The sequence below is a fragment of the Galeopterus variegatus genome, unplaced genomic scaffold, assembly GCF_000696425.1.
Source record: "Galeopterus variegatus unplaced genomic scaffold, G_variegatus-3.0.2 Scaffold9735, whole genome shotgun sequence".
NCBI classification, from domain to species: Eukaryota; Metazoa; Chordata; class Mammalia; order Dermoptera; family Cynocephalidae; genus Galeopterus; species Galeopterus variegatus.
Genome location: NW_007735846.1, coordinates 48,277 through 62,610, shown reverse-complemented (window position 1 = coordinate 62,610; position 14,334 = coordinate 48,277). Strand labels below are relative to the sequence as shown.

General features: G+C 46.1%; 1 protein-coding gene and 1 non-coding gene across 2 annotated transcripts; both read right to left on the bottom strand.

The window, feature by feature from the left end:
• Positions 1-1,495: 1,495 nt before the first annotated feature.
• LOC103609535 (microtubule cross-linking factor 1-like) lies at positions 1,496-13,632 on the bottom strand (the record flags this gene model as incomplete). Its single annotated transcript, XM_008593841.1, has 4 exons — positions 13,620-13,632; positions 13,339-13,439; positions 3,216-3,440; positions 1,496-1,654 (listed from the first exon to the last, which is right to left on the bottom strand). Coding segments are annotated over exons 1-4 (498 nt in total), but the record flags the coding sequence as incomplete, so codon positions are not given.
• Positions 5,570-5,643, bottom strand: TRNAI-AAU. The gene has a single exon. It is a non-coding gene; the product is annotated as a tRNA-Ile (tRNA).
• Positions 13,633-14,334: the final 702 nt, after the last annotated feature.

Below are 14,334 nucleotides of genomic sequence, written 5' to 3'. Positions count from 1 at the left end.
CTTGCTTAAAAAACATATATATATGTACTTTATATGTCCATTTATATATTTACACACGAACATACATACATATCAAATTTTCTAAACTATACTTCTAAATTGTTTTCTCTACCCCCAACGTCAGGCTCACATGGAAATTGTGAGAAAGGGAACCATTATGCCCCACCTTTGCAAAAACTTAGATCCAGGGAAAAGCTGGGGCATAAAGTGCCGGGAACTGTTAGTGCAGAGGCAAGAGATCTTCAATTAGAGGGCAAGTTCCTTTGGTGTGTAAGCTGAGGGACAAGGGTTACCAATGACAAAATCAAGTTCTCACAAGCACACTCTTCCTGTGCAAAGCCCGCCACGCCCCCTGGGCAAGCTCTGATCCCCACAGCTCTGTCTTCTCACCCCTTCATGCCTTCCCCACCTTGGTATGTGTCAGGCACCGTTCCAGGCTCAGGGATGCAGACAGGCAAAACCCCTGTCCTGCAAAGCTCACCCTGCAGAGGTGCATTAGTGAGAGGTGATGGACGGAAGACAAAGAAACAAAGCACACAGCATTTCCAGGTGGCTGTGCGTGGCTGTAAGCAGAGGGAGTGGGGAGGATCAGAGGCAGCAGCTCTTACTGCTTGGCCATCTTTGCTTCCCCGTCTGCAGGGCCTGGCACGCCTGTACCAAGTGGATGGCTGGACGGATGGGGCACGGCTGGGTGAATCAGGAAACGCGTCCAAAGAAAGTATCAACTGCTAAGTGAGGCTGTCAGCAGGTAAAATGCCGGCTTTAACTAGCATCTTCAAGCCACCAACAGTTTTTAATTTTATCACTATGCAGGATGTTTTCCAAGAAAACACTCAGCTTTAATCTTATAATGAAAGTCAACAATAAAACAGGATTTGCATTGCTATATGCAAATGAAAAAACACATATATTCACTTTCTAAACCACTTTGCTAGAATAATCACTTCCTAAAATTAAAAAAAGTCTGTATTTAAATCATATTGACTGGTGATTATATATAGGTAGCATACATACATTATCTATACGGCTTTCATAGACAACCATAACATACTTTCCAGCTCATTGGAAGAGAAGACTCGAGAAAAAAGCAACTGCTTAATTCTGTATCCTAGCAATAATATACCCCATTTGGACACATCAAAGGACTTAATGGCCAGCTCATCTGAATGGAAAATATAAAACATAGCTTTAGACCATGGCTCAACAGCCTTTTCTGTAAAGGGTCAAACAGTAAATATTTTAGGGTTTGCAAGCAACATTCACTCTTCATTCTGTAGTCTTCTTTGCTTTTGGGGGGTTTCTTTTGTGTGGTTTTGTTTATTTGTTTCCAATGCTGGAAAAAATGTAAAAAACCATTCTTAGCTCCTGAGCCAAACAAACAGGCCAGGGTTCACCAACCCCTGCTTCCGACCACGACAGGAATGGGGCACTTTGGGAGTCCCGAGTTCCTAATGATTAAACCCAAGGGGAAAATGCCCACACATTTCTGGATTACCTCCTTCAGCCTCTCCAGCTCATTCTGCAGGGCCTGTTTGGATATTTCCACTTCAATCATCTGCTGTCGGAGAGTTTCGTTTTCCTCTTCAGCTTTAGCACGCTTTTCCTCCACCGTCTCAAGTTCATGGTGCAATCTGACAGATACATCTTTGGCTACCTGCATCAACCCAGAGTAATCATCAGGATGGGAAGGTTTTTGTGTACGAAGGGTATATTCAGACAACTTCAGAAGCAGAATCATTAAATAATATGGTATTATACCAAGTAGCAAAGACCCTGGCAATATTTAATAGACCTATGTTTAAAGGCGGAGGATATTAGTTTCAAACATGAAATCAATATTATGAGAGAGAATATGACTTTCATCTGGAATAAAAGGCCACTTTGGATAGTCCTACACCCTCATAGAATATCACCGAGAATGCCCATTCTGCCCAGGCTCACATGCTTCAAGTGATAAATTTAAAAAAATAATAATAAACAAATAAACATTTCTGTTCCCTAAAGTAATAGGGAACCTGCCGGCTAAAAAAAAAACCAAAAAACAAAACCAGAATAATTCTGTATGCAGAAATGCAGTAGATGTTCAGTGTAGTTAAGTTTTTGACTGCCTCCTGTGGCTCTCTAGTGCGGTAAATGTTTGAATGTTCAAAGCAGCTAAACATTTGTACTTTCTAAAAGCAAGCAAGGAAAGACTTTGTTAGAGAAATATGTCACCCTTTATCACCTCAAATGACATTTTGTTAGTGTTTCATAACTTTGACAGAATTACAAAGATTCTTTTCTTGCTATCATACAGAGAGGCTAGAGGAGATTTTACAAGTACTCCCATAATAAGGAGAACACTGTGCATAATTCACCTCTAGATAAATGATTTGACAATCAGGTCACGTGAGAAGCTTTGCTGCCCGTGGAGAGAATAAGTGGTATAAAGTCTGGGATTTTTCCATCTCATTCCAATTTCTGCCAATGGTTCTCAAAGACACTTTAGATAATTAATTACTATCCTATTTCTCTTCCAATTAAATCACCACTACGCGAGTCTCACTTAGGTTATGAGAATTTCAGGTTTTTTGCATCCTAGAAACCTAAATTACCTTCCAATATTAAGAGTGGTCCTTGGTTGAATTGATTTTAATAGATTTTTTAAAACATATTTCAGATCTTTAGAAGTTTCTGCACAATTTCTATCTAATTGTTAGACCAATTGGTAGATATCAATTCTTTCTTATTTGAAATCCATATGATTTTTTTTTTCTTCCTTTTTCTATGTCCGGCAACGGATCGCAACCCTCAGTGTCGCCCCCGTACCGGACCGGGACCAGCAACGGGATCGCAACCCTCGGTGTTGCTCCCACACCTCGCTCAGCCAGTGAGCGGGAACCGGTCTGTATGTGGGATCCGAACCCTCGGCGGGAGCGCCGCCGCGCTTCCCAAGCGGCGCACTATAGCATTGCGCCACCGGGCCAGCCCTCCATATGATTTTTTTAACAGATTTCAATCTTGGGCCAAAGTCATATGACTACACATATTCTATAAGCCAAAAAGTAAACCAAGAATGTTTATGCTGAAATCTGAGACAGATATAAGCAGGAAAGGAACATCAAGACACTATGTACAGCGGGGAGCAGGGTCTGGGGTTATGTTTTCAGATCAGCAACCCCGTCCATGGCAGCCCTCCTGGGAATGCACATGCCATAGTCTACCCCCTCACTCACCTTCAAGTCCTGCTCCAGGCTTCTGATAAGCTCACCATCCACCTGACCCGTCTCCGCAACTTTCAGGCTCTTCTGCTCGGCTTTCCTGAGGCGATACTGCAGGATTCGGCAGTTTTTATTAGCACGGTCCAGTTCTCGCCGAAGCTCCTGCAGCTGGTAAACATCTTCCTCCAAGTAACTGTCTCTCATCTCTTCCATCTCAGCACGGAGCTCATCTAACTCATCCTATGCAAACCAGACAGAGCAGATGTAGAAACCAAGCCCATAAAAAAAAGAAGGCATCTCTTTCTTCCATCCCGCCACTCCTCAATACTAAATACCAAATACTTGCACCTGTACCCATCGGCCTGTGGCCCATGTGATACAGCAGAAGGACCTCTGGAAATTCTCACATGAGATAATACAACCAAATGCCTGTTCAAATCTTATAGATCCAGAAACTAGAAACCAGCCTGGACTAATTGTTGCAGCCTCTAGGAACTTATTCCACTACCGATATCCCCTTACATACCTTAAACGAAATCTACTCTACAGATAATTAAACCTTTGGATTCAAGCCAAACATTGACCTAAACCTGTATCTCTAAGGCACAATCTAGGCAGTAAGATAAATCAGACAGACCCTACCTGCAAAGAACATAAACTTTCATGGGATAACTGCTAATTGCCCTGCAATTATACATACCTGAAAATGTCCCTAAAATTGTTCCACAATACAAATCCCAACATTGACTAAGCAACTCTGTCGAAAAATGAAACGTTTTCCATTATTCCAAACACACACTGGGTTTGCCTTTTTCCATTCACCTATCCTTTATTTCCCACATCTCCATCCTTCTTTCAGACATTCCCACATCTCATCCTTCTTTCCCATCAGCATTCAGACACTCTGGATACAGGAAAACTCAAGGAGTCATCCCCGGCTCCCTCTTCTTTCCCTCCCATGCCACAGCCAATCCATCAACTGGGGCTGTTCTCTTGCCCAGGGCTCCAGTACCCGCTCCCTAGTCCAAGCCTCCACCCCTAGGGGCGGGGGGCAGCTGCACAGAGACGTAAGCACAGACATATGGGGCTCCCGGCTTCCCTTTGAGCCCTCTAATCCTCCCAGGGTCTATTCCCCATTTAGCAGAGTTATCCTTTAATATGTAAACTGGATCACCTCAGCCCCTACTCAAGCCCTCCAGGGGCTTCTGATGATGCCAAGAAAACGCAAGTCCTCCTGGTGCCTCCATGCACTACCCCCTCCCCACCCCCACAGCTGGCCTCAACAGCTCAGGGCCTCAAGGGTTCTTCCCTCTCCTGAAAGTGCTCCTCCCCAGATCTCTGTGGAGCGTATCCAGTCACACAACTCACAGTCAGTAAGGTCTTCCCTGAGCACCCTCCACCCCACTGCCTCTAGTCTCTCGCTTGCTCGGTTTTCCTCCCACCTCTTGTGGCCATCTAATACTATTTGTGTGTTTTTCCTGTTCATTGTCTGACTTCTTCCCTAAACCATACATGTAGCTGTAGGTATAGAGACATACACTCTACTGAAGTGTTAAAGAAGATTTTAATGAGGAGCCATTTGGAAGGAGGGAGATTGAGGGAAGCAGTCCAGGAATTTTCTTGATTAGTGTGATAATGGATGGTTTAAAGGCCTCCAGAGCAGAATGCACTCGGCCATTCCCATTTATTTTGTTCAGTTAATACCGAGGCTCAAGGAAAAGTACTCTTCGTAAGTTGTCAGCTCTCTTCCTGCTATGCAGTTTGTTTCTGGATTCCGGCCACTCCTGCTAATCCTGCACTTGTCCTTAAAACCAGGGATTTACTTACAATAAAGAACAAGCGTTTACCGACCTTAGAGCTTCAGGTAGACAAGAGACTGAACAGAAAGAAATCTCCTGAAGATTACTTTATCCTGGACAAAATTACGAACAAGAAGAATAAATGAACTGGGAATCCTTGTGGAAAAATACAGGTTGGCGCAAAATGGAGTGCAGACGGTTCTCCAGCCAGCCTCAGCTGTATGCAGCAATTTCCCATATGAAATGGAAAAGAGCACAAATATGTCAGCTCGTTCCCCAAATCCAGCTCGTCGGTTCTCTCCACTGTGTTCACACTTCCCAGTTAGGAGAATGACCTTCACAAGTGGCCATGGCTCCAAACGGAGCCTGTTCCAATTGACTTCCCAGGAGAACAGATGTTAAAGAAGAAAACTTCACCAACTTCCTGGTAGTCAAATGAATAAAATGTTTTTCTACTTGGCTTCTAAGTGTTCTTACACAATTCTTACACTAATGATAAAAACATCATTAAAAATGTATATGTTCTACTGTGTCCTTTCTATTTGTTTGTTTTGATTTGGTTTTGACCACTGGCTGGTATAGGGATTGAACCCTGGACCTTGGTGTTATTAGCACCACGCTCTAACCATCTGAGCTAACCAGCCAGCCTTAATGTGTCTTAAGAAAGGTCAATTTTGGGCCGAGCCCATGGCACACTCGGGAGAGTGCGGCGCTGGGAGCACAGTGGCGCTCCCGCCGCGGGTTCGGATCCTATATAGGGATGACTGGTGCGTTCAGAGTGCCCACTGGCTGAGTGCGGTGCGGCAGGTCTCAAAAAAGGACAGGAAAAAAAAAAAAAGAAAGGTCAATTTTGGGCCGAGCCCATGGCACACTCGGGAGAGTGCGGCGCTGGGAGCACAGTGGCGCTCCCGCCGCGGGTTCGGATCCTATATAGGGATGACTGGTGCGTTCAGAGTGCCCACTGGCTGAGTGCGGTGCGGCAGGTCTCAAAAAAGGACAGAAAAAAAAAAAAAAAAGAAAGGTCAATTTTAACATTGAAAATGTTGTAAAGTATAACGAAGTTTCACTTCTTTTTTCCTTCAAGGAGATCTCTCCCTATAAATCTTGTTCCTGGCAGGAAAATCTACTGGGACAGGGAGTTACTGAACCAAGCATAAAAGCTGGTCACTTGAACACACAGGAATAGAACGGGCAGGGTGGGCTCTTTAGGGGACCGGCAAACACAACTCCTTCAGGAAGGGGCTTGCCAACCTTCAGAAAAAAGGAGGTTGTCACCGATGCCCAGGTCCCCACACCAAGGCTTTGATGACACCAAGTGGGGGAGCTGTGCCCCCTCCCAACCCATGCTGGAGGAACACAACAGTAGACCACTAGCTGAACAGGCTTTGTGGTCGTCATTTTTCTGATAAAAAGTAGAAAGTTAGGGCTGGCAGGTAAGCTCATTTGGTTAGAGCCTGGTGCTGATAACACCAAGGTCATGGGTTCAAGACCCCCATGCCAAAAAGCTGCCAAACAAAATAAAACAAAGCAAGTAGAAAGTTAGTCCTAAATCTTCAAAAATCAAGGTCAAGTTTCACTCATGTCCTATCCATGAATCTTATGAGAAAAAGCCTAATCTCAAATGCTTGTTTCTGAGTATAGTCAAAAGGTAATTGTTTCACTAGGTAATTAATAAAAATATTTTGATACAAGTAATAATCACTATATGTGTACTACTAAATACACACACACACACAAACACACACAAATATACAGTAACTGGCCATTCTGTTCATCTAAGAAATTGTTTGTGACTGATTTTCCATCTGACAGCTTGTCTATAAAAACTAAAGTCATTAATACTTACAATTACCTGTAACTCAAACAAGTTTTTATAATACTAATATAATATAGCCATAAGAAGATGTAAGGTACAGCTTCCAGTTAGAAAAATGTTCTCTAGTTCTTCAGACTTTGCAACAGTATGGCCCTCATCTACCCTAGTGTTAAATAATAGATGTTATATAGACAAAAAAAGAAAAAAAAGTTTAAGGGCTAGTTGCACCCACATCTCCAAACCACTGAGCAGGCCAGATGTAAACAGCTAATATTTTTTGGCATAAATAATCACAAACATTAGTTGCACTGAAAAGAAAATTAGGGAGAGACCATAATTGCATGTACTTGAATAACTGCTTTTATAACTCATATTTTATCTAAATCTATAGAACATAACACATCTTTATTAAGCACTTTACCCTCAATACTAACCCTATAATAACCCTGTCAAGAACATATTACCCCATCTTATAGATAAGGAAACCCAACTGCAGCAGATTAATGCTTCACTAGCCTCACAGCCAGTAAATGGAAACCAGGCTACAAACCCAGGGCTGTCTGCTTCCAAATGCAATGCTCTTTTCAGTAAACACTACAAATTATCTGCCACAACCAGGACAAACTATAACAGACCTTCAATTGTACTTTTAAAAGCCCGCTATCAGCATAAACTAATAAAAGCAGCCTAACATTTAGAGCTTGAAAATTGTCAATGTACAAGTATATCCATTACATCAATTAGGCCTCAGGAAAACATTGCTATGTGCAGCAAAGATATTAATATACCCATTTTACAAATGAAAAAATTGAGATTTCCACCACTAGTCTGTTGCAGAGATAGGACCAAGGCTAGTGTTTCAACTCTTTCATAAAGCCTGGAAAAAATCAATTTTGGGGTTCAGCAAAAAAAATTACAAGGAAAGCAAATTATAAACCATGTAAGCTGGCAGCAGCCATTTGAAAAGCAAAAAACTGATTACTCAAATTAGGGTCATGACGAATAGTGATTCTCAAAACTAACATAACATTAATTTTCTGATGCTCTTGTCTAGAAAAACACTGTATTCCAGAACCTTAAAGGTGTCTGTCATTTGAATGTTTAAGAAAACCAAACCAAGCAGAATATATAATGTTTCTGGCAGATATAATTCAGAGATAGTAAATAAAAGTGAAAAATTAATGTTGTCTTTTTGTTTACAGAAATTAATTCTTTAAAAAGCTATCCTTAAAATGAACAGTTTTATACTGAATTAACTTCCGGTCTGTTGGATACATAAGTGTTAGATCATTTTCTCATTAAAAAGAAAATCACTTCTCATTAGTTTTAATTAAACATATTTTTCAAATTTTTTTATATAAAATGAAATCTTGAAGAAGTGTAAGCTATCCAACTACTCCCCTCTGCCCACAGATAACAGAGTGACCATGTGTGCACTACAGTAAACCAAGATTAAAATTAAATGTTTCAATAAAAACCTCTAAGAGCACAGTTTTATCCAGAAATATAAAGTAAAAACCGAATCCATGGTTTCTTAGTATGAGTGATGAAAACTTTTGATCATGTTGATAATGGTATCCAAATCTTAACCTCTTTTAAACAACCCCAAATCAATAACTATTTCTATTTTAACAACTCCTCTTTGAATAGAACAATTTGGACAGTAGGAGCAGTCATCTGGCTACTGCTGCGACACTTCCATCTTCTGGGAGTTGCAGGCAGAATCTATTGTCTTTTGTAGTTTATGAATAATCCACCTCATTTCCCTCTGAATAATGGAAATGGTCTCCACAGGGTCCCAGCTGTAGCTCAGGAGGCACAGGGGCCACCACCATTGTTTACCAGGGGACAGTCCAGCCAGCAGCTGATGGCTGTTGGCTCAGGTCTACAATACCTTGCCACCTACGATTATTACAGCTGCTTTTCCATGGGCTGAATAAAGAATAGGTATGGAAAGCGGAATGTCAGGAAAGAATTGGGGATACCGCCCACGTTGACCCTCCCAGAAGAGAGGAAGGAGGGGTAGGGGAAGAAGGAGGAGTCGAGCCACTTGGAAAGCGGAATGTCAGGAAAGAATTGGGGATACCGCCCACGTTGACCCTCCCAGAAGAGAGGGAAGGAGGGGTAGGGGAAGAAGGAGGAGTCGAGCCACTTGGGCTGCTGAGAACTGCTTATTCTCGCCCCAGTGCCCCCTCCAGGCCACGCTGAGCACCCAGCATCCACGCAGCCAAATGTAGCAAACCATGGCAGAGCTTGAAACTCAAAAGACTCCCTCAAGTGAGAAACAGGATGGTAAGGCTGGAATGGCAGTGAGACACTGCAACCTGTGAAACAAATCCTCGATGCTCTCCGTTAGGAAATCATTCCTCTCCAAGAAGCCAATTGTACCAGCCCTTGTAGCAAGCACTGACTTGTTTTCTTTTAAGCCCCTCCCACCCCAATCCTTGCCCATCCTGCAGGATACCAGCACTCTTAGAGGACACCATTTGGGGGCAGGGGACGGGTGCGTTGTGAAGACATCACCAGTAAAGATGCTAAAAGCATTTTCAAAATAGGCCAATGAACTCAAAGTGATTCAATCCTCCTGAAAAGCCTGTGGAAACAGAACATAATTAATATGTTGACAATGAGCACTACGGCTTGTCTGATTGTCTCAGAGCACTCGAGCAAAACACAGTCCTGGCAGCCTGGCAGGCAGGAAACACACCAGCAGATTGTAGTAGTCCTCAGCATTAAGCAACATGCCTGGGTCTCGCCTGAGAAACAAGCAAAGGCCTTTGGATAAGAACTCAACCGCTCACCTTAAGTTATGAATACTTCCACATAAATTTGAGTTCATCAGAGGTCAAAAGACAGCAAAAGTGCTTTTCTGTCTGTGTTTTCATGCAAAAGCCAGCCCTGCCCCCCCCCCAATTTTTCTGCATTTTTCACCTGGTCACCCTGGTGCCCTCTGATGAAGGTAGAGCAGGAATAGAAACCAGTCAGGGATGGCCCCTGTGCTGCACAGAGCACACAGAAGGCGCATTTTTCTGTTGACATTTGCTATTTTTAAAATACAGCAGTCTGGCTAAAAACCAAGAGAATTCTACTCAAATTTCCTGATCAATAAGACATCCTCCTATGGCTTTGCTGGCTTTATTTTTCCATTCAGTTACACTTTGGTCACTCTAGCATAGAAATTGTGACAGTCTTGTACAGCAAGGGTGACAGCACCGAACTGGGAAAGAACATAGTACTTTATGTTGTCATGATCCTCCAGAACATATCAAAGCGGAATTTCTGGGCTGCGTCTCTTCTCGTCAGGTAACGTTGGAAGAGATGGATGCTGTACCTACCACAAGGGCTTTGTGTAGCATTCCCTAAGAAAGTATTAGGCCAAGGATGCGTTTACCTACCATCTAAAAAAGCACCCCAAACAGTGACAACAGAAAGAGGAGTTCCGGTGTGTAGTGTGCACACTCCAAACACACACCAAGTGCAAAGGTGTGACTACTTCTCTGTCCCGTGAGGTCACCGATGCACTGAGCCCGGTTTCGTGTAAGTGGACAGGCTCACTGACCTGGAGAAAGGTCTACCAGGATTCTTATGTTTCTTTCCCGAATTGAGCTACTGTAATTTAAGCTTCTGAATGACCAGCGTGTACCTCACACACACAGACGTCCTCCACCCAATTCTCTCTCCTGCTGTCAGAGGAAGGGCTGGGGGCAGAATCAGGCATAGAAAACGGATGGCAGTGACGCTTTCTCCACAGGAAATGGCAACTGAACATTCCCCACAAATTAAACACTGCCCGTGGGATTTATATGACTCAGGCTAGTACCCAGGCTAGTGGAGAACTGTTCATTATGGCCCCTTCACCTGAAAATAAAACAGAGGTCCCCTAGGAGAGCTAATCACTGGGAATATTTTGAGCTAATAAAACATCTCTGAAGTAGTGCATCCTGAGCAAAGCAGCGTTGCTGGAAGTGGGGATGCAGCCTTGTGCAGGGAAAAGACCAGAGGCTACAGACGCAGGGAAAAGAGAAGCTGCCCCACAAACTAGCTGTATGATGCAGGGCAAGGCGTTTGCTTCCTGGTTCTCGGCATCCTTGTCTGTGAAATTGAAGTTACAATAAATATAACAACAATACCCTACGCTGTTGTGACGATCTGCTGGAATGTCAATTACACTAGATCAGACTCCAGGGTCAGACACCTACTTCATTCACTAAGAATTTAACAACGTGAAAAGATAAGGCAAATAACCAGTGATCCAAGAATGAACTTTGAAATTATGTCAGACTGCCTACCTTAAAATCAAAATGTAATGAGAAACATCTTTATTTTAAAGAAACCCAGTTTTCTGTTGCTCAGTATTCATGATGTGGATATATGTCATTCAGTCAGAAATCAGGGATTATGCTAAGAGCTGGGGCTACAGAAATGAACAAGATTATCTATTTCACCCTCGGGGAGCTTACATTTGTTTAGGATTTACAAAAGTGCTGCTTTCATGAAAGCCCTGCAAACAACATAGCTGTCCTTTCTCTTTGCCAGAGAGTGAAAAATGGCTTTCCTCCACCCTTCTAGGTTCTGCCGCTGGGCTATGAATTAAACTGACATAAAACAGATTAACAGGGGAAAACCCATATTTAATTATGTACCTACTCATAGGAGTCCCACAAAATATGAGACTGAGAAGAATCAGGTGACTAAAGCTTATGTAGTATCCTGAGCCACAGAAAAGCAAAGGGGGCTTGGGGATTTCAGGGAAGGGGGCAACACAAGTTATGGGAGGGAGAAGGGAGTCACGGTGCGGTGAATAAATGTGGTCTTGTCACGCAGATAAGGTCTCTCAAGTAATACGGGTTGTCTGGAGCAGCCCTCTGCCTGATACAGTTACTTTACTAATGTAGATTTTCTTTATAGATGTAAATTTCTTTTGGGAGAAGGGAGTCACGGTGCGGTGAATAAATGTGGTCTTGTCACGCAGATAAGGTCTCTCAAGCAATACGGGTTGTCTGGAGCAGCCCTCTTCCTGATACAGTTACTATACTAATGTAGATTTTCTTTATAGATGTAAATTTCTTTTGCAAAAGGACAGCTTTTTAGAGCCACTCCTGTTAAGTTTCTCAGAATAACCAGCTCAAAATATGCCAAAGAAATATATTTTGGGGTGGCATATTCTGGTCTCCTACAGTCATATTTTGAGGTGATGTGTCCTAAGTCCCAACATCTTCAACACGTTTGAATTTCACTCTGTTCCCTGTTACATAAGTGGAGGGCAAAAGCAAATGTGCCGTGTGACACGTCTCGCCCCCAAGTCCCAGGCTGCTCTTTTTTCACCTCTCTCTTCCTCTGCCTTTGTCACCTCTCTGCAGAAGGCAGAATAAATACTGGGCTCAGTGGCTGGAGCGGCTTCCTGATAAAGGCTTGGGTTAGGACCACCCAGCAGCCAACGTGCTCAGATTCCAGTCTGAACTCACACTTCACCATCATTCACTTAAAAAAACCCAATCCTCGGTCCCACTGGCCACAAACTGGGCCTCCATCGGGTGGGTTCATTTGCTGAGAAAACAGCTCAAATCACGTTACCCACTGATGAAGGCAGGGCCACCGGCTGGTTTGGGAAGATTTCCACCAAGACCTTAACGCCAGAGTTACATACTAATCCGAGGATTACGATAAATTAAAACAGTGGCCTTCGATACAACCCCCTTTATTGAATCTCAAGCCACCTCGATTGTCTTGAGTCCCCAACACTGTCTAAACCCTCTATTCAGCGGGGCCAGCCCTCCTCCACGAGGAAAAGATGGAGCTGGACTAAGCGACCACAGCTAAGACCCAGAGGCCAGCACCGCTAGCAGGCCCCGCCGGAAAATACTCGGGATAGTGCGGCAGGGGCTGCGGTTCCTTAGAAAGTGCTGGCCTGGCCTCTCCTGACACAGAAGCCGGCTCGTGACGCTCAGAAGGCACCGGCCGGCGAAACCGTGCCGTCCTCGACCCAGCCACACTCAAGGGACCCCTCCTGAACTTAAGCTTTACCACCGACACCCGCGGGGCCCGCTCTGCCCGTGCTGTCGGATCCCAGAGGGGTCACCGAGGGCCCCGGGCTCTTCCTGCAGCCGCAGAAGCGGCAGGCGCCTCCGCAGCCCGGGCCACCCGCCGCGCGTTCCCGAACGACACACACCCGCACGTGGCCGGGCCAGGGCCCCTCGGTGGCGGATAACCGCCCCCACAGGTGGGGGCATGTGCTAAGGGGGGAGAAGAGGCCGACCGAGGTGTCCAAGCGACGCTCGCCCCCTGCCCAGCACGTCAGCCAGAGCACAGGCGTCAGCGAAGAGAAGCCACAAGCACGGAGGGGGCTGAGAACCGGCCGGGACCCGCGGGGCGTGCTGCGCCTTCCAGAAGTTGTGGCTGAAGTTCGCAGCGCCTAATGCGCGCGGGCGGGACGTGGAGGGCACGAGGGAGAAAGGGCTCGTCCGCGCCACGGCCAGACCGTTCGGGGGCGCCCGGGACCCCTGCCGCCGAGCCGGGAGCTCACCTTGAGATAGTCGTTCTCCGAGCGCAGTTCCTCCATCTCCCGCAGCAGCTCCGCATCCTCCGCCGCCTGCACGAGCCGGGGCTGCTCGCCCGGGCTGGAGTCTTTAGGGGTCCCGGGGGNTGTACCGTGGGGCGCCAGCTTTCCCTCGGCCGACCAACGCCCCCCACCGGCCCCTCCACCCAGCCCCTGCTTCCCAGGGCCCCTCGGTTCCCTCCCCCCTCTGCACTGTCCTCTCCAGGCCGTGCCCGTAGTCGCCGCGCTGCTTTAAGGACCGCTGGTACCCGATGCAGACATCGCGTCAGAACGGGCACAGCGCTCCACAGTTGGCACCCCCGTGGCCTCGGGGACTCAGAGAGGGAGGAGCTGCTGTAGAAATAGGAGAAGCAGCTCGCCAAGATTGGGGTCAGAAAGGGGACTCATTTATAGTCCCGGCTGCGAGCCAGGCACTGGCAGCAGACACGTAACAGGCGTTGTTTTGTTTAATGCTCACAGCAGGCCCGAACTGGAATAAGTGTCGTCTTAAGGACGAGGACACAGGCGCGGGGAGGTGAAATCGCTTGCCCGGGGTGCCCTAGCCCGTCTGCGGAGGAGCCGGGACTCGAACCCAGGTGTGCAGGTTCTCAGCCCCGCGCGCTCTCCCCTCGGAGAGCCCGACGCCTGACAGTGCGGGGGACGCGGAGCGGCGGGGAGCGATTGCACGTGCTCGGGTGGGCACCGCACCCAGCCCGGGAGGCTTGCATTGTCCTGCAGGGACTGTGCCCAGGACGCACCAGCCCGTGGGAGAAGAGGGGCCCCAGGTGGGAGGGCAGGTAGGGTGAGGTTTAGAGATGAGACATGATCCCGCGAGCCGTTCGGACGTTATCCCAGAGGCTGGGGGAACCATTGGAGGATTCCGAGCATGGCTGATCTTCATGGCTTCGCAGGTCCCACTGGCAGCAGCGTGGAGGTGACGGAGGCCTCAGGGACCCGGGTAGTGGCTATGCCAATAAGCGCGGG